The sequence below is a fragment of the Panthera tigris genome, chromosome A3 (assembly GCF_018350195.1).
Source record: "Panthera tigris isolate Pti1 chromosome A3, P.tigris_Pti1_mat1.1, whole genome shotgun sequence".
NCBI lineage: Eukaryota > Metazoa > Chordata > Mammalia > Carnivora > Felidae > Panthera > Panthera tigris.
This window is the reverse complement of record NC_056662.1, coordinates 84792031-84816504: the sequence shown is the minus strand read 5'-3', so window position 1 is coordinate 84816504 and position 24474 is coordinate 84792031. Positions and strand designations below refer to the sequence as shown.

Here is a 24474-nt window from a genome sequence, read left to right as displayed (position 1 = left end):
GAGTCCGCTCTAGAAGGTTAATTTTGAGGTGGGCGAAGGGAGTGTAGTAAGAACCAGGGTCCCGGAACCAGCTTAAACAAAAATAAAAACCTGACCAAAGCTTTAGCAACTAACATCGTTTTCTGGTTCAATACGCTCAACTTGTATTACGGCGGGTGTCGGCCGAATACAAACCTAGTAAAAAGTAACCGCTTCCCGCCGCAACTCCTTCCACAGCTTTGGCCTGAGGCGCTTGAGAGTTTAGGCTAGGGAAAAGGAGCCAGCGGGGCGGGGCGAGCAGCGTGAGGTTATCAAAGAGCGCCGCTGGCGCCCGGGATAGAGCCGGCGCCTCATTGACGTCACCAATGCCCGACTGCTTTTCCCGGAGACCGGAGTAGAAGGCCAGCGAGGTATTATTCGAAGCTGGGGTTTGAGTTTGTCTCGTGTTTCTGCAAAAGTTCGCTTCTTCTGGGAGTCCCCCTTTCTTCCCCTGGCTGACTGTGAGGAGCGGGTCGAGCTGCGTAGCCTTCGTGAATGCGTTCCCTCACACCCGAGCGTTGGGGGCAGCATTGCTTCAGGCCCTCCACTTGGGCTTGCCCTGCGGCTGCTTGCTGGCTTTAGCTAACCTTGGACCCTTACTTCTCCCTCTTGATCTGGCCTTTACTTTTTTCTTCTCAGCTCCTCCTATCAAATATTGGAAGGCGAAGGAGAAATTAAATAACTTAACAATTTTCAGCTGCCGTCAAATCTGGTTTAGGGAGGAAGGCCAAAGTGGGAAGTATAGAGGAGTAACTTTACTGTGTTATCCACATTTTTCATTCACATATATGATCACCAACTGCCTGCCGCTGCAGTATTAGCCCACCTGAGTCGGTAGGCTAATCTCGATTTAAAGGTGAAATCCAGAGTGGGTACTCAAGAAAGTTTTCCTTTATGCCTCAGGAAGAAGGTTAGGTGCGATTCAAACTTCTGCTTAAAATTATCTTTGATGTCTTCCTGTGTGTTGACCGCAGTTCAGTTTTTGCTTGATAAAGATGTATGTGTCCCGCTTATTAACCTCTTTGGACTGTCTGATAATATACTGAAGCGAGAAGTAATTGTATGTTGACGTTGGTTCCAAAAATGTTGGATCCGAAAAAAAATCCGACAACTATTGAAATTGAGAGAACTGTTTGTGATTGGTGGAAATGCCAGAACTCGTTGTTTTGTTGAAAGATAAAATAATGACAGTGTGAACAGTGGTTTTCCAAAATGCTATAGGATGTTATAGCTCCCTCCAATAGCTATGTTGTATGTATCACAGTACAGAGGTGATACAGTTTTTCATAACTGCTTTTAGTTTTTAGATGGTTCTTTATATGTGTTATCTCAGCTACTGTTTCCAAACAGTCAACTTCAAGTTTGGCTTTGAATAGTCCACATTGGATTAGGGTATTTGATTATTTTCACTTTAGTAAAATAATAACTACTACTACTAGCTACTAGTGGTAACTGAACCATGCACTGTTCTAATAGCTTTACCAATATTATTCATTTAACTTTCACAATAGCCTTATATACTGTTACTCTTTTAGAGATGGTAATATTGTAAGAAGCAAATTCCGTGGTTTTGGAAGGTAGTTTTGCTGCTTCATATCTATAAATTTCAAAATATTTTGAGTTAAACATTAACATTAAATAATCAAAGTAAATTCATTACAATCTGATGTAATTATTCGTCTCAATCTTGAGCAACCTTTTGTAATTTCTATCTTTTTCTGTTATCGGGCTTTGGGATAAGTTTTTTTTAAGTTACTTATTTTGAGAGAGAGATAGAGAGCAAGCTGGGGAGGGGTAGAGAGAGAGAGGGAGACTGAGTAACAAGCAGGCTCCGTGCACTGTCAGTGCAGAGCCTGATGCGTGGCTCAAACTCAGGAACCATGCACGAGATCATCACCTGAGCTGAAATCAAGAGTCTGACGCTTAACCAACTGAGCCACTCAAGCGCCCCTAAATTTGTTTTTTAGAGGTTAACACCTTTAAAAAGAAAAAGTTAATCTTTTCTCAGGGATTTTACTGTAAGTTTGAAGGAAAATTATAGGTGGTACTAACATGGGTTGTCTGCCAAAGGAGTGATATTATTGACGGATTGTTCTAAAAATGTTTCACCGTTATTTTCTAAGAAAATGCAGTGCAAAAAGGTCATTATGGTAATAGAATTCTGGTGTGACATCTGCAGATGTCCTCTAGTTCCAAAAAAATTATAAATTGGATTGTTTTCTGGCTTAGTTCATAATTGTATGTCACTCTGCTTAGCATAGGAATGGAAATAGTCCTAGGATGTACATTATGGTACATTTTTCTTTTGGATTCATGTGGTGACTTCCTAATATCTTTAAGTATAAATTCTAATCTGATATTAAGATTTTCCAAAATTTGTCTCCAGTTTACTTTCATTGGTTTTAGACAGTTAACAGATAGTTACGAAGTACCTAATATGTGTCAAGACATTGTTAGTCACATGCAGATGCAAATGTCATGCAACATGAATCCCACCCTGAAGGAATAGCACAGAGGATACATAACCAGTGGAATGCTTTGAGCAGAGGACTGACATGATCTGATTTAGGTTTTTAACAGGATCACTCTGGCTGCTGTGTTAAGAACAAATTGTTGAAGAGTGGCATAGGCAAAAGCCAGGAGACTAATTAGGAAAGTCTTGTAATAATTCACATGAGATTATAGCAGCTTCATAATCTCATAGGGTGGAAAGAAATGAATATGGTGAGTAGCAGTTCAATTTTGAATGTATTTTGTAGGTGAAGCTAACAGATTTGTTTATGGATTAAATGTGGGTTGTAAGAGTAAGATAATTGTCAGGGTATGGGGCTTGAACAACTAGAAGGGTGGAATAGCCATTAACTAAGAAGTGAAAAACTATGGGAGGAGCAGGCTTGTGGGGGAAGATTAGGAGTTCAGTTATGACATACTATGTTAGAGATGTCTATTAGTCATCCAAGTTGAGATGTTGAGTCTACCAAGTCTGGAGTTCAGTGGGAGTAGATCATTGCTAGAAAAGAACATTTGGGAGTTGTCAGCGAACAGATGGTATTTAAAATTGGGAGACTGGAGATAATCACCAAAGGAGTGACTATAAACAGAAAAGAACGTAGTACAAGACCTGAGTCCTTAGGCATTTTAGCCTTTTTAGATTTGGGGAGATGAAGAACTAGCAAAGGAGACAAAATGAATAGCTACTGAGGAGCAGGGACAGTTTTGAGAATCTAGTGTTGTGGGATTCAGGGCCGAGTAGTGTGTTCATTTTTGTCAAATGTAATGAATGGATGGGTCATTTGAATCTTGATCTTTGAATTTATCAAGATACATGAAAATGTGTATGATTGATGGATATATGATAACTAAGTCTGGAGAACCATGAGAGTAAAGAAGAAGGAGAAAAGAAGGAGACAAAATTACTCCTTTATAGAGGAGAGGGCATTTGATGTTGGTTTAAAGAATTAATGTTTCATTGGGCTGAGAATACAGGGGATGGAGGTTAAGGACAGGTATTCAGAGCAGAGGGAAAGGCTTTACTTCTTTCCCTTCAAGGCCATACCTCCCAGGCTGCTGTTTTAAAGATACTTTTGCAAGTCCTTTCCTTTGTGTCCATTAGCCAATTCCTGCATTCTTGGTAATTGTTCTTGCTCTAGGCCTACTGAACGCTGCTAAAGAAATTCACAAAACGCCAACCAGGTCTTCTGTCAGTTGACTGACAATTCCTTTATTTATCCTTATCTTAGCACGGAATCTACGATGCCATGTAAATGAATAATATTCACTGAACATTTACTACATGCCAGGCACTAAGGATTGATTCTGAGTAAAGACTTGCCCTGTATGAAGCTTACAGTCTAGTGTGGATGATGGACATTAATCAAATAATTGCAGAAATATGAAATTACAACAATGATAAGGAGAAAGAAGGATGCTGTGAGACTGTACCTAGTGGATATGAGGAGTGAGGGAGCGGAGTTAAGCAGGAAAAAAATCATGGTGGCTGGGAGTCCTCGCAATTCTAGGAGTTCTAGGGATAGCACACATCCAGAAAGGTTTTTGTAATGTGAGAAGAGGGAGAAAATGGCCTCATGGTGGCTAGAAAATTTATGTGTACAGAAGGGAATCTATTCATATGGTTCTTTGAATATAATAGAGCTAAAGAATGTAGGTTTGATTTTAGCTGCTAAGTTGGGGAAATGACATTTTTATCTGGTATATTTCTGGATGAAGTAAATTTCAAAGAATTGAAAAACTTATATGTAAATATAGATAATTATTATAATATGTTATGTATATTATTGTTTAAAAATAATAATTCTGAGAGTATAACATAAAATGTGCTCCCTACCTTCCTGCTTTTTGGTTTCCCAGGAGTAGCCACAGTTAACAGCTTCTTTTTTAAGAAATTTACATGGATATACAAGTATGCCTCCATACTCATGTATCTTTTTTCTTAAAAACAAATGAGTGTATTATATGTGCTGTTCAGTTTTTGTTGACTTAATATATCTTAGGAATCCGAGCTCTACTTTATACTTTTTTCATGGCATCAGAGTATTTTATTGAATGAATAGATCATAATTTATTTAACCAGTTCTTGTTAATGGGCATGTAGATTGTTCCCTGCTTTAAAGTTTCAGTATTTTAGAGTGTTGCAGTAGATGTCCTTGAACATTATCTTTGGGAAAATGTACTCTTTGGGAAGTAAAACTGCTGGGTCAAAGAATTTGTACATACACAATTTTGAAGCACATTGCCAAATTCCTGCCACCCCCCATGCTCAATTTACACTCCAGTTAATAGTGAATGAGAGGCTGTTTCTCCTCACCTTTGCCCATATTAGATATTATCAATCTTCTTAATTTTTGCTTGTTTGACAGATGAAAAGTGGCATTTTGTTTTAGCGATTTATGTTTCTTTAATTATAAGATTAAGTAGCTTTCTTTATGTTTATTGGTCATCTGGATTCCTTTATATGTGAACTGCTGATTTTCTTTGTTCATTTTTCATTTGGATTACAAGTATTCTTTTTGTTGTTAAGTTGATTTGTAGAGGTTCCTTTTTATCTGTCTTTGTTGCACATATTTTCCCTAGTTTTATATATGACTTTAGACTTGATTTGATGGTTTGTTTATTTATTCATTTTTGCATGCATTCATTTTTAGGAGAGGCAGATAAAGTATACAGCATCAGGATTTTTTTTAGAAGGAAATTTGTGACATTATTGAAATAATTAGACACTCTGGAATGTCAGCCTTTGTTGGAAATGTCAGTAATAAACACCTCATTTGAGGCCACAGGGTATGTTTTGTTTTTATAAGCTTTGTTCAACAACTATCACAGATCTGGTGAGCACACCCAGTGACCTAGCTTCCCATTACCCCCAATTATATTTGGAATTGAAATGAGATATAGTAGAGCTGCTTAAGTATTCTAGACCGTACTTTCTATTTAGGTGTTTTTAAATTTATGAACTGAGTTATATTCTAAATGTTAATTTGTGAGTTAGCTATCTAATTTCACTATAGAAATAATGTACATAGGTTCTTATCTTGACTCTCAAAGTATAATTAACTCATGAAGGCTAGCTTTTTTTTAAATGCAAATTCAAGATGTCTTGTAATTTTACCCCTATGTACTTAAGTATGCACCCTTAAATAAGGATATTGTCTAATATAACTATAATGCCATTTGCATAGCTGAGTTCTTTTTTTGTGTATTTGTTTATTTTGAGAGAGAGGAAGAAAGAGAGAGGGGGAGAGAATCCCAAGCAGGCTCTGTGCCGCAAGTGAAGAGCCCAGTGCAGGGCTCGATCCTACAAACTGTGAGATCATGACCTGAGCTGAAATCAAGAGTCGGAGGCTTAACCGACTGAGCCACCCAGGCTGAATTCACCTCATAGCTGATTTCTAATTTCATAGCAAAATTATCAATGATCTGTTAGTGTCATCTAACACCTGATCCATGTTCAGATTTCTTTGTCTCAAAAATAATCTTTTTACACATGATTTGAATCAAGATCCAAACAAGGTCTACATATTCCATTTGGTTGTTAGCTCTCCCAGATCTCTTTAATCTCTTCTTCCTCTACCTCCTCTCCCTTTTCTTAGTTTTTCTTCATCCCATTTATTTGTTACAGAAACCAGGTCAATTGTCCAGTAGAGTATTTCTTATTCTAGATTTGTCTGTTTGCTTTCTTGTGATGTTGTTAACTTGTTTCTCTACCCTCTGTATTTCCTGTAAAATGGAAGTTAGCTTTAAGGGCTCAATTAGGTTCAGATTCAACTTTGTTTGGGGATGTTGGTCATGCTACAGAGATGGTGCTGTGTACATCACATTGCTTAACATCAGGAGATTCATAATTTGTTTGTGTCCTACTTTCAGTGATGTGAAGATTGATCCCTGGGTTTAAGTAGTGACAGTCTCGGGGCCTGTGGGTGGCTCAGTTGGTTAGGCGTCCAACTTCGGGTCAGGTCACGATCTCACGGTTTGTGAGTTTGAGCCCTGCGTTGGGCTCTGTACTGACAGATCAGAGCCTGGAGCCTGCTTCAGATTCTATGTCTCCCTCTCTTCTCTCTCTGCCTCTCCCCTGCTTGCACTCTGTTTCTCTCTGTCTCAAAAATAAATAAACGTTAAAAAAGAAATTAGTGACAGTCTCACCTCTCCATTGTAAACTTGCCCCTCACCCCTTTATCTGTCAGTGATTGTTGCCTGTATCTATAATTTCATTAGGGGTTGCAAAATGGTGATATATTTTTTTGTAATTTGTCATTCCTTCACATTTGTTAGCTGGAATTTGAAGTCTAGTTTTATTACTTGGGAATCTACAGTCAGGAATAACAAGACTTGTGGGGAAATTCTGTCAGAACAACAGCTTGTAATGCTAAGAATGTACCTTTTCTGCTATAGTTCTGGAGGCTGGAAGGAGTGTGATGGTCTTTTTGATGTGACAGCTTAGTGAGACTGCAGCCCCCAGATATTCAGTCCAATACCAACCTAGATGTTGCTGTAAAGGTATTTGTAGATGTGATTAAAATCCACAAATCAGTTGACTTTAAGTTAGAATATTCTAGATAAGCTGAGTGGGTTTGATTCAATCAGTTAAAAGGCTTTAGGAGCAGAGCTAAGGATTCCCTGACAAAACAGAAGTTCCACCTGTGGACAGCAGCTTCCTCTCGTAGCCAGGAGTTCCAGTATGCCCTTCCTTGATGGCCTGCCCTGCAGAGTTTGGAATTAGTTAGCCAGCTCCCACAGTTGCACAAACCTGTTACTTGCAATAAATCTCTTTATATATATCTCCTATTGGTTCTACTGCTCTGGGTGAGCTCTGGCTGATACCAGGAGCAACTCCCCTGATTCCTGTTCTCTAAGAAAATGGGGTGAGGAGTGGTGGTAAGGGTCAGAGAACCTACTTTTTTTAGGGTGACCATATGACTTATTGTTCAAACTGGCACTTGTGGAAGAGAAATGGAGAGCTGGGCAGATGGCAGACTGAAACAACAGGTATAAACTGGGATTGTCCTGGGCAGATCGTGACATAGTCATTCTGTGTGTCAGCCACTGGTGATACAACAGCAATATGACACAGCCCCTTCAAGGAGCTTGTAGTCAAAGGGAAGTCAAGTACATCAACAGGCATCACCAAATAGTGTTTTAGGTGACATGACAGCTTGTAGTTGTGTTTCTCCAGAGAGAATGGGAGGGTGGCACTCAGAGAAATCTTCACTGGCTGAAGTAAAACCTGATCTTACCTCCAAAAATAAGCAAGGTTTGAACAAAGTTAAGTGCGAAGAACGGTTAATGTACAGAGAACCATACAGGTGAAAGGTTAGAGTGAATGAGCATGGCACATCTGGAAAACTGCCATTGTGGCTGCAGCTATAGGATTGGAAGAGGAGGGTGATGAAAGATGAGGTTAGACAAGCAAGGGCCATGTAATAATAGGCCTGGCATCCATACTGAGGGGATCGGGAACTTTTGCAGGATTTTAAGTAGGGGTGTACAATGATCAGAGTATCTATAGAAAAATCATATTTTGTAACATCTCAAAATTGAGAGTGGAAAATATTGACAGTAGGGAGATTACTCAAAGGCTCTTGAAATGATCTAGCCAGTGAAAGTGGAGGAAAGCTTGTGGTGTAAGGACATTAAGGAGGCCAAACTGATGGGATCTGGGGCCTGAGGAAGGGGTAAGGGGTGATTCCTATGTTCCTGGCTGGACTGACCTCCCGGAAGTAAGAGAATCAAGGGTAGCAGATAGGGGGATGGCTTCTGTTCTATGTGTGATGCTGTGCACCCCTCTTTTCTCCTGCCTGTACTGTGGTTTCCCTTATCACTGAGAGGAAGAAGTGACAGTAACATCCTATAGGAGTTACTAGGGGAGGGTTCCCCCCTCTCTCTGTGCTTTAGTCCCAACCAGACCTTAGAGATGGAAAGAGGCAAATTTTCTCATGTCCTCTTCCACTTCCACCTTTGCCGTTGGTACTTTAGAAGGAGGAGGTGAGGTGGAAGGGTGAGAAATACCTTTAGAACTTGGGAAGGAGTAAGGAGCAGAGGAGGGTGAGTTGTTTTCTTCTTTCTCTTCTTTGGGCATTTTACCATGTACAACTTTGGGCAAGTTATTGAATCTGAAGTAAGTGAGTATACTTAGAAGTGTCTGGCTCATAGGCAGTGATTTTCAAATGTTTGCTATTGCTGCTAATACCATACATGCATGGCGTCATCCTGGGATCTGAGTAACAGAGGGAAGTTTCTGCAGTTCTCTCCTTGTAACTTTTCCTGTGGAAAGAACAAATATTCAGGAACTGTCTGTGTAAAATGTTAGAAGAAATCATGAATTGGAGGGAATTTCTGATCATAGAAGAACCATTATTTTGTAGTCGGCCTTGCCTTTATTTTTTAGTTAGGAAAAAGGCAAGTGGTTCAGTTCATATTTAATGAGGGTAATTATTCTTACTGCCTTGCTTTCAGTGTTCACCCTCACCCATTTTAACAATAAATAACTACTTGTTTATTGGGGCTTAGGGACCAGGAATAATTGCAGGAAAAATCCCCATCATGATTCTAGGGAGGGAAGTTATTCACTAATAGAAAAATTGGATGAAAACATTCACATTTAAATAAAGGCCTTTTTGTGTTTTTTATACTTGCAGTATTTGTTAAGAGCCAAAACACTTTGTTAAAATATGCCTTTATTTAAATTTAATGATTATTTTTATTACGATTTTAATACATGCTTTTTGAAATAACAAAATTTAAACAATGAAGAATGAAGAGTTAGAAAAATGAGTCAGCTTTGATCCTATTCCCTAATCTCTGACCCTTTTCAGAGAGAATGTCTCTTTTTTGTATATCTCCTTCCAGACCTTTTTCTTTTTTTTTTTTTCTTTTATTTTTTCCTTTTTTAAATTTACATCCAAATTAGTTAGCATATAGTGCAACAATGATTTCAGGAGTAGATTCCTTAGTGCCCCTTACCCATTTAGCCCATCCCCCCTTCCCACAACCCCTCCTGTAACCCTCAGTTTGTTCTCCATATTTATGAGTCTCTTCTGTTTTGTCCCCCTCCCTGTTTTTATATTATTTTTGTTTCCCTTCCCTTATGTTCATCTGTTTTGTCTCTTAAGGTCCGCATATGAGTGAAGTCATATGATTTTTGTCTTTCTCTGACTAATTTCGCTTAGCATAATACCCTCCAGTTCCATCCACGTAGTTGTAAATGGCAAGATTTCACTCTTTTTGATTGCTGAGTAATGCTCCATTATATATACACCACAACTTCTTTATCCATTCATCCGTCGATGGACATTTGGGCTCTTTCCATACTTTTGCTATTGTTGATAGTGCTGCTATAAACATGGGGGTGCATGTGTCCCTTGAAACCGCAAGATAAATGCCTAGTAGTGCAATTGCTGGGTCGTAGAGTAGTTCTATTTTTAGTTTTTTGAGGAACCTCCATACTGTTTTCCAGAGTGGCTGCACCAGCTTGCATTCCCACTTCCAGACCTTTTTCTACATATCTTTATATATACGGGTTTTTAGAAACAAATGGCATATGTTAGATACATATTGTTTTGTATACAATGTTCTATGAATTTTTTCACCATTTCTCATTTGTGTTACTACATAAAGATTTACTTCTTTGTTTTTAATATTCTCTTGGATGGATGTGCTGTAATTCATTTAACTGTTTCCTTATTGATGAATATTAGATTAGTATTTCCAGTATTTTGTTAGAGATTTTTCATTCAACAAATGTTTATTGACTGTCGGGCAGTGCTAGTGAAAAAAACACAAAAATTTCTGCTCTCATGTAGTTCCCTTCTTTTGGAGGTGGCCAGGCAGTAAACGAATAAACAAGTCAGATGCTACTGAGGACTCAGAGGCAGAGGAGATACAGAGTGCTGGGAATGGGGTGTGTGCCTGTTAACATAGGTAGTCAGGAAAGGATTACCTGCAGGTGACCTTTGAGTAGAGATCTGATGAAGGTGAAGTATTGTGCTCTGAAGCTCCTGGTGGGAGAGAAGCATTCTAGGGAGGAAAGAAGCAGCACAAAGGCCCTGAGGTAGGGGCATACCTGACGTGAAAGAGCAATGAGGCTGTTATGGCCTGAGTGGAATGAGGAGATGAGGTCACAGAGGAGGTAGCAGAGAGGGATTTTTAGGCCACTGTAAGTAAGGAGTTTGTCTTTTGTTATTTTTTAAAATTTTTACTTAAAATTTTGTTTCTTTTTTATTTTAGAGAGAGCCTGCACATGAGCAGGGGAGAGGGGCAGAGGGAGAGAGAGAGAATTTTAAGCAGGTTCCACGCTCAGTGCAGAGTCCGACGTGGGGCTCAATCTCATGACCCTGGGATCATGACCTGAGCTGAAATCGAGTTGGATCCTCAACTGACTGCCACCCAGGTGCCCCAGATTTTGTCTTATTGAATGAAGTGTGGTGAGCCTTTGAATGGAAATTTCCAAGCAGAGTTATTATATAATCTGACTTAGATTTGGAATGATCACCCTGCTTTCTTGATACTAAACTATCAGAATGGAAACAAGGAGGTCATTTAGGAGGCTACTGCAACAATCTGGGCAAGATACAGTGATGGCTTGAATTGACTTGGATCAGGGTGGTCTCAATAGAAATGGTAGCATGTGGTTGGATTCTAAATATGTCTTAAAGCTAGGGTGAAAGAGAAGAGTCAAGGACCACTCTAATTTTAGGTCTGAACAATTGGGAAGGTGGAGTTGGAAACACTACAGTAGGCAAGATTTGGCTTTGGGCACATTACATTTGAGAATCTATTAACATCAACCAGAGGTATTGAGTAAGCAGTTGGAAATATGATTTGGAGTTCAGTGGGGAGGTCAGGGTTGGAGATAAAGACCTGGGAGTCATCAGTATATTAATGCAATTTAAAGCCCTGAGCTCACCTAGTGAGTAAATTAGAGAGGAAAAGAGAATCAAGGACGCCTGTGGGCATTTCAAGGATAAGAGGCTGAGGATATGAGAAGGATGCTGCAAAGGAGACCCAAGAAAGCAGCCATGAGGTAGGAGGGAAATCAAGAAAATATGATGCCAAGGAAATGAAGAGAGTGAACAGTGTCAAGTGATGAGAACTGGGAATTGACCATTGAATTTAACAATGTGGCTGTGTGGATGACTTTGACGAGAGCAATTTGAATGAGAAGGAGGGGGCCCGATTGTGGCCGGATCAAGAAAGAATGGAAGGAGAGGAATTGGGACTGTTAGTGTAAGCACCTGTTTTTGAGGGTTTGTTCTAAAAGCAATTGGAACTGTTACTATAAGCACTTCTTTCAAGGATCGGAAAATGAGGCTTTTGCTGGAGGGGGATATGAAATCAAGATATTTCTTTTGTTGTCAAAGATGGAGAAATAAAATGTTGTAAGCTTATGGATAATGATGGAGCAGAGGGAAAAATTGATGCAAGAGAAAGTGGGAGAGATTGAGAGAAGAGTTCAAGGAGTGCATTTTAATAAATTTGTATGTATGTATACAGAAATTTCTCTAAGCTAGATTCTTAAGAGGATTTCCTGAGTCAAAGGGTATGTATGTTTAAAAAATCTGTACCAGTTTATATTCCACCTTCATTGTATACCCTTGCCAACATTGAACTTTGCTAATCTTTAAAATTATTGCCAGTCCAATGGGTGATACTTTTTTAATTTGTAGGAATTCTTTATAAAATTGAACTAATCCTTTTTTATATTCTGGCAAATATTTTCTCCCATGCGTTTTCTTGCCTTTTAACTTTGCTTACAGTATACTTTTACCATGTGGATTTTTTTTTCTTCCAGTTTTTATGTAGTTAAGTCTGTCATTCATTTCCTTTCATAGCATTTGTGTTTCATTTGGATTATGTAAATATTTTATATAATCTTTTAATACGTTTATACGTTTGCCTTTTTAATTCATCTGGAGTTTATTTTTGTGTGTGTTATGAAATAGTATCTAAGTTTTTCATCTTTTTTTGTGTTCTTAAACAGTTAAATACTGTAAGAAGTAACTGTTGCTTAAAGGTTTAAAAGAAAATACCTAGATCTTCTAGGCTTGGAGCCTTTTTGAAGGGTAGATCTTTGACTTAAACATTTTCTTAATAATCTATTTGGTTTATGTACTTCCTTTTAGGTTAATTTTGGTAACTGATTTTGTTTTCCCTCAGCACCACATTCTTTTCAGCCAGATTTTCAAATTCATTGGCTTAAAATTCTACATAAAGAGAAGAAATATAAGTCTTCTTTAATTTTGCAATATATCCTTTGTACTTACACCTGTATTTGGGCAGCAGATGCTGGAGCCTTTCACAGATCTAGAGATTGGTTTAGCTGTTTTCAGCCCTCATGGCCCAGCTCTTATTGCCCTTCATCTTGGGGTTATTCTTACATTGTCCTTCTCTCTCTCTCTCTCTGTAGGGGATTTCTGGCTTCTTGGATTGCTTTCCTATCACTCTGGTCCCATTTGCTCTTTAGCTTACAAAAATTTGTACTGTGGAAGTCTGCTCATGGATACATGTCCTTCTTGGTTTTCAATATTACTATGGACTTATTTTTATATTTCTTCTGGCATTTTGGAGAGTTTTGGGGAGGGATCAGAGGCAAATGTAAATTTTCAGTTAGCTTTTTGAAATAGGAAGTCACAATTCCTTCCTGTGGGGTTTTCTTTTATCAGAGTTCTTTGTTTAATTGCTGGTTGCACAGTAGTTAGAGTGTAATTTTACAGCACAAGTAGTGATCATCAGATGGATTTCACCTTCTTTTTTTTTAAGTGAAACCAGATGTCTCAGCAGAATATACTTGTTGAATAGAAATATTGATATATTGTCACTAAATATTCCAATAGTACTTTTTAAAGTTGTGACATAGGCATCATAACATTTAGAACTATAAGGGACTTTACAGATCATTAGACCAACTGTCTTATTTTATGGATGAAGTATTTGAGGCCCAGAGACTTTTCAGTGATTTATCTAAGGTGACAAAGTCAGTAATCAAGCAAGACAGAAAGCCCAAGTCTCTTTACTTCAATTCTGCTATGTTTTGCTCTTTCACACATTCTTGGTGGTTCTACTTAGCTTTGTAATATGAAAGAGGTATTTTCAGCTAATAAACTTTTTTTAAACCTAAAGATGATATGTATGGCTTGGGATTGCTTCCGAAATTTGGTCTTAGATATCATATTAAATGCATTGATGTGGATTTTGTTTTTTCTCACGTAGATATTATATATTAAGATATAAATGTGAATTTTAAAAGAATGGGCTGTCAAGGTATACTCTGGCCTAAATGAAAACCATATAGTTTATTCCTCTGAAGTTTCCTCTTTTCTGCTTGTAGACTTTATGTGATTAATGGACTCTTTGAATTTGTTATTAATATTTTAAAGAGGCTTAAAGAATATATATATAGGCTTCAAAATGATTTTAGTGATAGTCATAAGATAATTCAGACCAAGGTTTTCTAATTTTTTAGTTTAATATACCATGCTGCTAGATCAACATCTAAATTTATGGTGCGCCTGAGTGGCTCCGGCGGTTGAGCGTCCAGATGAGTGTAGGACTTCAGCTCAGGTTATGATCTCGTGGTTCATGGGTTTGAGCCCCATGTATCAGGCTCTGTGCTGACGGCTCAGAGCCTGGAGCCTGCTTTGAATTCTGTGTCTGCCTCTCTCTCTGCCTCTGGGCTGTTCTCTCTCTCTCTCTCTCTCTCTCTCTCTCTCTCTGTCTCTCTCTCTCAAAAATAAACATTAAAAAAAATTTTTTTTTAATTTAAAAGGGCTAAAATATATGTTTTTGCTTTACTTGTGATTTTTCAGCAACCATAGAGATAGGATATACTCATCATACTTTCATTGCTTTGCTTGGTTTTTAACTTCAACAGAAGGTTTTTTAAATGTAGGACTTTGATTAATGATAATCCATGTTTGGTGGTCATGTCTTTTATTCTTGACAAACATTGAGGCTCTAATATGTACAGCATTAGTGGACTTGGGTGGGTTCTCTTCTCCCCTTGCCCACCTCAAACAATTTGAGGAGGGGAAGTTTGAAGGTAGTTGCTCTAGAATTATATTCTAAGAAGATTTATTTACTTATCTTCAGGTTTTACCTCTTGTAGCACTTTTTAAACACGTGATACGACGTATTGATTTTGTTTTTGTAAACTAAAGAGCAATCTGTCTCTCATGAATTCTAAGAATTTAATTTTTTTACAGTTGGTCATAATGGCAGGTGAAGAAATTAATGAAGACTACCCAGTAGAAATTCATGAGTATTTATCAACATTTGAAAATTCCATTGGTGCTGTGGATGAGATGCTGAAGACCATGATGTCTGTTTCTAGAAATGAGTTGTTGCAGAAGGTATTTTAAAAATGTAATTTAGAAAACAGAGTGCTGTGTTATGAAAACATACAGAAGACATAGATTAGCGATGTGCTCCTTTTCCCCTTTATTTCAAGTGTTTGGGTATTTTTAAGGGGAAAAAACAAACCAGAACTTCAACTTTAGGAAATACTTCCTAACTGTATTTTTATTTTGACGTGGTTTTGAGAAAAAAAGCACTCAAAACGTTCTTTTTGACAGACTCTGTCTTTGACCTTTTAAGTATTACAATGATGTTATCAGAGTTTCTGGAAACCCTATAGGACAAAAAGAGTAAATTGACTTTGACAGTCTAAAACAAATCTCATTATGTTTCTTCTGTCTTTGGTATTGCCTAAGCATTTTAGCCTGCCTCTTATACATAAATGCATCATGTACAGTGTTTACATTGATAAATTACTTTTGACATACAAAGCCCAGATCATAACTCCTGAAATTAAAATAATTGAAAAGAATTTTTCTTGGATTATACATATTCTTTGTCTAACTAAAGATGATACCTCGAAGTGAAAATTTGTGGGCAAAAATCTCTGGTTAACAATTTTTTTTTTTTTTGCAAATTATTTCAAGATCATTTGGTTATTGGATTATAGGAAGTGAAAGAAACATCTCTTTGATACATTGTATTTGGTGAAAGTTTAAAATATGTGATGGTGTTCACTGTATGTACTTCTTTTCTCTCTCTCTTTTTTTATTAAATAGTTGGACCCCCTTGAACAAGCAAAAGTGGATTTAGTTTCTGCTTACACGTTAAATTCAATGTTTTGGGGTATGTATATTAATTTGGAGTTAATTATGAAGCAAATTATTGTGTCAAAGGTGATTTCTTTTTTAAATGCTAACAATTTATATATTGTTATACTTCATGGCAATTTTTATAGTCAGATATTTATTTCTTTTAAATCAGAATATCAGATGTCCATGAGCCGCATAAAATTTAATATTACATAGAGGTTAAATAAGATTTATCATTTTTTTGTGATATTTCTTTTTTGTGAGTAACTAGAGTTTCTTTAACTAATGCTCGCAATTAATATATATGCCATTTTGTTCCATGAAATCTTTGTCTTGTAGTTTATTTGGCAACTCAGGGAGTTAATCCTAAGGAACATCCAGTAAAGCAGGAATTGGTAAGATTGCAGTGGATTTCTTTTTATTTGACTGTTTGTTGTGGTATTCCTGAAGTCAGAGTCATAGTACTTTATCACACTAGTTGTGGAGAACAAAATTATTTAGAGTCCTAATTATGAAAGTGAGCCAGATTTCATCATGTCTTTAGTTTTTCTTTTCTTTGCCTTTGTCAGAGAATTTGTGTTCCATATATTATATAAATCTCTGGATGGGAGAACATTACAATTCAAGTAATTATTTATAACTTCCATATTATTTATTCTATAAATTCTTGAAATCCTGTTCATCTCTACAACTGCCCCCCCCCCTTTTTTCTAAACTCTTACACAATTCTTAAAAGTATATTCTAGTTGATTTACTAGCAAAGACGGGAAAGTTTCTCCCCCACCTTTTCAATTCTTCCATTAATTCATTTTCTCAGCAGTAAAGAATCCAGTTCAGCAACAAAGCTAAAAGCTTTTTTGGCACCAGTTGTATGTGTACTGTCCAGTAATTCTGCATTAGTGACATATTTACAACCTGTAATAAATCTTCTAGGTTTGTCTTTGTATTCCATTTAGATGTATAAGTACAGTATATAAGGTCTAGTATCTTGAAGTTTTTGCTGACTTCAAAAATTAAATCATTCAATATGAAAGAAAAAATTAGAAATCAAACTTATGGTTACCTTCTTGACTTGGCTTTATGAGTAAGAATATTAATACATTTATTCTTTGTGTTTATAAAATACAAGATAAGTATGTGAAATACACTTGACACTGTATTATTATTTTTAAGTCTTCAGGTGTTGATATGTATGTTATTTACAACTTGCTAGAGTACTTGGTCATTTATTTACAAAAAAAATGAGTAAACCAGAGCTCTTGTCTTAATTTTATAAAATAGGGAGTAAGACACGTTCTTCTTTTAAAGTTCTTGGGGGGAAAAACAAATTTATTTTTAATGTAGAAATTGTGAAAAATACTTACAGCAAAAATGTAAAACTATATGAGGCACAGATCTTGATTTGACCAGTGGTACTGGCTTTAAAATCTTAAGGAGGGTGCACTGTATGTATCATCTGTTTTCAATTTTCTGATATGGACTTTACATTTGTAAAGTTCCTCATTTTTCCTTAACACAAAGTTATTTGTAGTATTTTAATACTTGATTCTTTCATTGGAAAAGGATAAAATTATTATCTTTTTTCTCCATCAGAACCCACTTTATGGAGGAGTACATTCATATTCTGGACGAGAGTTGGCACATAAAAAAGCATACATAAACCTATTCCCCTTTTCTGACCTTGTGACAGACATCACTAATTGATCACAGAGTCAGCGTGTGAGAGGAAATCTATTTGTCATGTATATCATGAATGGGGAAGGGCATTGCAAATAGTTTATTTATTCAACAAATAATTGAGTGCTTACTGGAAGCCAGGCATTATATCCAAGTAAGATGATTCCTCTGTAAATAAAGCTGATAAATACCACTGCCCTTGCAGCAGATGCCAGTCTATCTAGTGGAGGGAGACAAGCATTTAACATAATAAATATATGTAGTATGTTAGAAAGTTATAGCTTATGGGAAAAAAAAAATAGCGTAGGGTAAGGGGGATTGGAGTGCTTGAGTAGGATTCCATTTTAAATGGTAAAGGAAGCGCCTGTTAACGAGATTAACCAACTGGAAGGGAGAACCAACTGGAAGGGAGAGAGGGAGTGGCTATGTAGATATTTGAGGAAGATAACTCCTGGCAAGGCTGGAGTGGGTCTGTGTTGGGAAGACTTGGGCTTTCACTCTGAGAGAAATAGAAAACCATGAGAGGATTTTGAGCAGAGTGGTCAGCCGTTCACAATTAAAAAATTCTAGGGGTCTGCATTTTTCTGTGTAAATTTCTGTAACTATTTTGATTATTTTAATGAAACTTGCTTTTCATCAGTGATCACTCATTTACTATGCTATTTTATGGCTCTCATCCCCTTTATTTAAATTTTCCAGTCAAAGTATAGAATAGCCCTTTATTCTGATTAATGGTCTCAGAAGATTCGAAGTGATATGGCACAACCTATTCTGTTTTTCACCTTGTAAAGTCTGATTAGAACTATAGTTTTCATCAGAAAGTATTGTGTGCTTATTGATCAAAAACTATGAAATTGAACAAAAGATTTTGTATTTTCATTTTGCTTATTTTAATTGTGATACTAGAAAGTAAAATAAAAAAATAGTTAAGTACTACTTCATCCATTTCCTGTTTAGAAAAATTTCCAGTTTAATTTGTATGCTGCAAGTATATGAGAGCTCTATTTTAGATTATAGACTTCAGATACATAAGAGTTATTATGTGCATTTAGGTTAGTGCTAAGTTAAATATATAACCACACATAAACAATTCAATGTTTATCTCTGTAGTGATGTCTTAGTCTAGTTCTCCCTCTTTTGAAACATCAAAACACTTCTGAAATGACTTTTTAGTGTCTATTCCCCCCAGACTATGAACTCCAGGAGAGCATGGAGCATGTTTATCCTATTCACTTGCACTTACTATCACCACTCAATAGGCAATAAATACATATCTGTTGAATTTAACTGAGGTATAGTATAATAAAACTTAGTGGTGGTGAACAGCTTAGTAAATCTATTGCTTTCTTTTCTTCTTTTTTTTTAATCTTTAAGGAAAGAATCAGAGTATACATGAACAGAGTCAAGGAAATAACAGACAAGAAAAAGGCCGGCAAGCTGGACAGAGGTGCAGCTTCAAGATTTGTGAAAAATGCCCTTTGGGAACCAAAACCTAAAAATGCATCCAAAGTTGCCAATAAAGGAAAAAGTAAAAATTAGCCTTTTAGTTTTGATGTACACCTATTGAAAAAGTACATCATTTTTATTGTTTTCCACAAAGTAGATGATTATGTGGCAATACAAGGTTTAAATGTATTCCTTATTGAATTCATATATAAAATTTACATTTTAAATTTGTAATGCTAAATATTTTTTCCCCAGAAAGATTGTTATCTTTATTGATTTTCCTATAGACCACTATGAGATTTTTAACACTGTGGTATATTTTATATTTATAGTTTATCATCTTTCTTGACAAGACTCTTATTTCCCGATACAGGTCAATCTTTCAAGTACCATTTTATAAGCAACTATGAAATTTAAGTTAAATGTTTTTTGTAAACATTTGTCTATTTTAAATGAATAATGACTTTATGAAGTATGCTATCTGAAGGCTGAAGTTATAAATACATCTGTTTTCACTATATAATATTAAGAGAATGAAATGACTTAAATGTCCATTTTTTTCTATGTTGTTACTTCATGTTTTCATGATTTTGGGAATTACTATTTTCTTTTGATATTTGAAGTGTGAAATTAAGACTTTAAGGTTCTATTTTTATTCTTGGCAATTTGCCTCTATGTCCCATTTAAGGTAAAATATATTCTCATTAACTTCAGATGGGAAATGAGGTTGTATATTGATGGCTGAATTTTGGCATAATAGCTATATCCTATCAATAAAGGCTGTAAAGTTTGTATAGCTGACTGTTTATTTTTCTCTTTTGTATAAATTTGCCCTTGAAATTAGGAAGATAGGTTTTAGAAATCATTAGGAATAAATTCATGAGTTTTTGTTCCTTCTGCATTATGGCCATAGTTCTCTTGGTCTCACTTTTTCAGATTTTTGGAGTACATGTTTTTGAGGTGATATCAAGTACATACAAGTATTTTGAAACAACTTCCTATGTTATATAATGCCACTTAAGGGGAAGAGAAATCCAGAAGAGATTATATTGTGTTTATATCCTGATTTATTTTTCTGGAATATTTGTCACAGAGAATTATATGTATTAAAATTTTTTTTAATGTCTAAGTCCTTGAACTTTAATTATATGCTCTTAATGCTTTCAGTCTTTAAGTCCACATCATTATGTATAGGAATGCCAAGTACAGTAAAGTACTTTAATTTTTGAAAAAGAAGTTGTTAAAATTTTCTGTGTGATTAATTCTCCATAAGTAACCTTGAATAAATGGATTTCTTGATTTATGGTATAAGATATTGGAAACGGTCTTAAAATGTAATGGATTTTGTAAAGCATGTTGAACTCTTTCTATGACACATGAAGAGGAAGTCACTGATAGATGCAGAGTCTTTTGGCTCAGTTGTCAGACAGTTTTTGAAGTGGAAGAACATTTATAGTTATTTCATTCCTTCTTTCACCTTCATCCTCTCAAATGTTGAGCTTTTTTGAAAAGTAACTTCTTCATGACAGAAATAAATGTTCTTATGACCAAGTGTAATATACATGTGTTGTTTATTACAAAGGAACTTATAACTTGAATTTTTGTATATTTTCTAATTTCATAAAGAAAAAAGTTAAATGAAAAATGTCATACAGTTACAGAAAATCATTAACCAAGTTATTGGTTTGTGAAAATCCAACTTTTAAATTCTGTTAAGTTGGAGTTTCTTAGTGAATAATTCAGTGTTTTATTTAGTAGAAATAAACAGTTTGAGCGTATTCCATTTTAGTATGTAGAATTTGAAATACTTATTACCTGGCACATAATAAGGAGCTGAATGGTAGTAGTGCAGTGGGTTTTATTTTCATTTGTTGTTTATTCATTTCACAAATATTTAATGACATTTATTTACATTGCCAAATACGATGCTAGGTTCCACGGAAGACAACTCAAGCCTTTATTCTACTTTTATAAAGTGTTATGAAAGAAGTAGTCTTTTTGTTCACTTTTTCAGAGTTACTAGAAAATTTATGACAAATTGTGCTCATTAACCTTAGTCAGAACCATAAAGGGTGATGGGTTGATCTATTTGACTGTGGTACAGTTATTGTTAACATAGTTTTTTCCAAATGACAGTCTGCTCTAAGTTTAGATGTTAATCACATCTTTTATTACTCTCTTTGGGAATTAACAAGTTGGAGAGGTTATAGCTATAGATATTTTTAAGATTAGAATTATAGACTATTAATCTAATACTAAATAATGAGATTTCGTTTTTTAATATTATTTTAAGTACAATTTTCTTGTTTCATAGTTGCAGGATGGGAATTCATTTTAGTAAAGTAGAATATGTTAAGAGGAAAATTGAAGGATGAATTATGGTTTACATTCCTGGAATTAGGAGGTTATGTCAAGTTGATTGGTTTTTAAGATACCCTGCAGATTAAAAAATTGTTCTACTTAGCTATTAGAAATGGATTGGTATTATTTCTAAATAAGGCTTTTAAAATTGACTAGAAATGTAGGAAATGTTTCAAAAATGGACATTGTATTGAATATAGATACTTATTTCTTAAGTAGGTCATTTGAGGAAAAGATGCTCTAGGAATCACTCAGTTTATGATATAGTTAAACTATGATTTTACGCAATAAATTATCAGAAATTTCGGCTTTACAAAGTGACATTAACTGAGAAAGATTTTGAACAGTGATTCTGACCCTCATGTAATAGCTAAGTTTGGTATATAAATGGAAGAAAAGGAGGCACTGGCATCTCATTTTCTTCCCTCATAGCATAGTTCATAAACTTGCCTGGACCAATTCAGTGGCTCTTTTACCAAATGACCTTGGTAGCAACCTATTTTATATAAATGTGATTTGAAGGTACTTTACTAATAAAAACATTTCCTTTTCCCTGTATCCTGGTCTAAAACTCTTTGGTTTTGGAAATACCACATTTTGTTTATCTTATATATTAGCATTTTATAGTTGTCATTAACAATTATGTTAGGGGAAAAAGTATACAGGACTTTATAATAGAATTTTGTAGACTTGTTCTACTTGGTTAATTTGCTGTTGCTTGTGAGCAGGATTTCAACAAAATGCTTTGAATGGTTTTGGTTTGCAGAAATGTTTTCCTATCAGTGAGCTGCCATAGACTACTCTTTGGAGCAGCCACCCTCTGACGTGATGTGCCTTTTTAAAGTGTTTATTTTATGGCATAATTTTTAATATAGCTAGGAAGGATTAGTAAAGTTATCTAGAAAAGGGGATAGCTATAGTGATATGTGTTGGCAATTGAGGTTTAATTTTAATTCTGCACCCCGCCCCCCACCCAGGCCAAAAACCAAAACCAATTTAGCTCTGTATTATTCTTCTGTTCATAAAAGGTTGAGAAAAGATGCTACCTCCCTCCCCTCCCCCCATAAGCCTGGAAGTTAAGCAAATGTATCCTGGCAGAATAACTGCATGCAAGATGTCAATTTTGTCAAGTGATATATTTCAGACAGTGTACAAAATTTGATGGTGGGAAAAATAAGCTTTTATAAATGAAACATTTAAGAGACTTTTTTATTATTTGCTTTCAGTTTACTGTTGCCTTTTAGGTGCACCATTTCAGTTTGGCAGCTACAATAAATGACTGAAGGAAATTGAAGATGATAATTCAACATTTCAAGATGCTTCTGCTGAAATGAATGTAGACCTATCCAGAATTTATAGTAATACAGTTTTTTAAAGCCGAGGACCCAGGAAATGCTATGATTTGAATGAGGTGATTAGAAGAAATGTAAAATATCTTCAATCCCTTGTTATGTAGGCATTATCTATTGAGAGCCTATGTTGAAAATGTTAGTGTAAAAAGAATAGAGGCTTGTTGTGTACAATTTACTGTAGTGTGTGCAATTCATCTTGGCCCTTGTCCAAAGAGGTTTAGTTATTAAAATAGCAGAAGAGTTCTTCTAACAAGGAATCACCTGATTTAGTGATCCATTTAGCAATGGCTTATCATAAACCATATTGTAATGTATCTGGCTGATACTGTTTCATTTAGTGACCTTTGCTCTCTCTAATAATAACACATTCCATGACTTATTTAAATCAAAATAATTTACTACCTTATTTCTGATACTTTTCTAGTATCTCTCCCTTAAGAAAGAAATCATCAGTAAAAATATGTATATTTGCTGGGTTTTATGAGTTTTGACATTTTTGAGCTTTAACATTTGTGATTTTGACTACGAGTGACCTTAGAGGTCCATGGGATATGCGGTATTTTGCAATTTTGCCAAAGCATAATTTTAATTACTGCTAAACACCATGCAGAATGGGATTACTCAGCTAATGATGTAGGCTAAGCTCTCAGCAGCCACAGTTTCATCCCTTACAGTCTTATGCATTTATTCACTTATTCGTTCCACAAATATTTATTGGGCCCCTTCCGTGTGTCAGGTTCTATTATAGGCATGCGAAATTCAGCAGTTATCCAGACAGTATGTAGTGACTGGAAGATGTCAAACTTTATTATGTGCAAATGGCTGCTATGGGTTGAATTGTGTTCCCGCCAAAGACATATGTTGAAGTCCTAACTCTCAGTACCTTGTAACTCAGAAATAGGGTCATTGTAGATGTAGATAGTGAAGGTAAAGTCATTAGAGTAGGTCCTATTCCAATATGACAGATTTCCTTATAAAAGGGAAATTTGAACATAGACATGCATAGGGAGAACATCAGTTGGAGATGAAGGCAGAGATCAAGGTGACGATTGTAGAAGTCCAGGAACGCCAAAGATTGCCTGCAGACCACCAGAAGCTAAGTGAGAGGCCCAGAGCAGATTCTCTCTCACAGCCTTCAGAAGGAACAAACCTTGCCTGGGTTTGTAGTCTCCAGAGCAGAGACCATACATTTCCATTGTATAAGCCACCCAGTTTGTGGTATGTGTTATGGCAGCCCTAGCAAACAAATACAATGGCTGTTCGATGTGAGGAATTAAAAATATTAATAATTTGGATGTGTAAATATGTGTGAAAAAACTTTATGACCTAAGATGAAAGTGTAATTCTGAAGAAAACCAGGAACCTGTATAAATTTATTCAGGAATATTTTTGAATTTGGGCAAAGACCTCAGGACTTAGACTTGAAATGTCAAGGGTCTGTTATACTCATTCTGCAGCCAAAATGTTCAGACTTTCTAGCAGACATTGTCAATTATGATTGAATGTACCATCCTTTAAACTTGGTTTGAAGAAACTCATTTCCCTGAAGGAAGGAAAATTGTCAGGTTTCCATGGAGAGAATATTTTCACCAAGCCTATTATATGCTGTGTGGTCTTTTCCCAATATAATGCAGCAGTCAGGTTTAAGTAATGAAAATAAATACTTAAAACATCTTACCCAAGTTGTGCTTATCCAAGAGCACAAACCACTTAAGAAATCTCATTGAATTCAGCTTGATAGAGGTTTTTTTTTTAAGCTCTTATTCCCACCCTCCCCCCCCACCCCCCCAAGTCGAAACTGTATAATGTGCTATTCAGTTTTCTTTCTTTTAAAGTTAGGTATTAGAGAACTCAGAAGTGGGTTTTATTCTTAGTGATTTGGGCCCAGTTTAATATTTTTTAGCAATTTAAATGCTGCTTATTCATTTACAGCTTTTAGAGTCAGCCAGTAGATTAAACATGGAAGACAAGCATGTAAACAAAACCAACATTGACAATGTAAAAGT

At 35.8% G+C, this 24474-nt stretch overlaps 1 protein-coding gene and 1 long non-coding RNA gene across 8 annotated transcripts in view; one reads left to right on the top strand and one right to left on the bottom strand.

Annotated features, from left to right (window-relative positions):
* LOC122237345 overlaps nt 1–24474 on the bottom strand; it is an 84773-nt gene that overhangs the window by 55318 nt on the left and 4981 nt on the right. For 2 of the 5 annotated variants that reach the window (XR_006215780.1, XR_006215782.1), the window contains exons 3-4: nt 8539–8793; nt 6911–7021 (exon numbers count right to left, since the gene is read on the bottom strand). The exons of 1 other annotated variant lie outside the window; for it this stretch is intronic. This is a non-coding gene — a long non-coding RNA (uncharacterized LOC122237345). Of the gene's footprint in view, nt 1–6910; nt 7022–7170; nt 7246–8538; nt 8794–24474 lie in introns of those variants that run through there. 2 more of the 5 variants (XR_006215781.1, XR_006215784.1) reach the window with 2 other exon arrangements.
* C1D (C1D nuclear receptor corepressor) lies at nt 321–19551 on the top strand. Of its 3 annotated transcripts, none has more exons than XM_042981596.1 (6): nt 321–389; nt 14730–14876; nt 15600–15666; nt 15972–16027; nt 17226–17270; nt 18684–19551. In XM_042981596.1, exons 2-6 carry the CDS (start codon nt 14739–14741, stop codon nt 18846–18848), a joined length of 471 nt encoding a protein of 156 aa, XP_042837530.1. In that variant the 5' UTR covers nt 321–389; nt 14730–14738; the 3' UTR covers nt 18849–19551. The 3 variants fall into 3 exon arrangements, with proteins under 3 accessions (XP_042837530.1, XP_007083438.1, XP_042837531.1); XM_042981597.1 differs by lacking the exon at nt 321–389 and adding an exon at nt 10887–10918; XM_007083376.3 differs by lacking the exon at nt 17226–17270.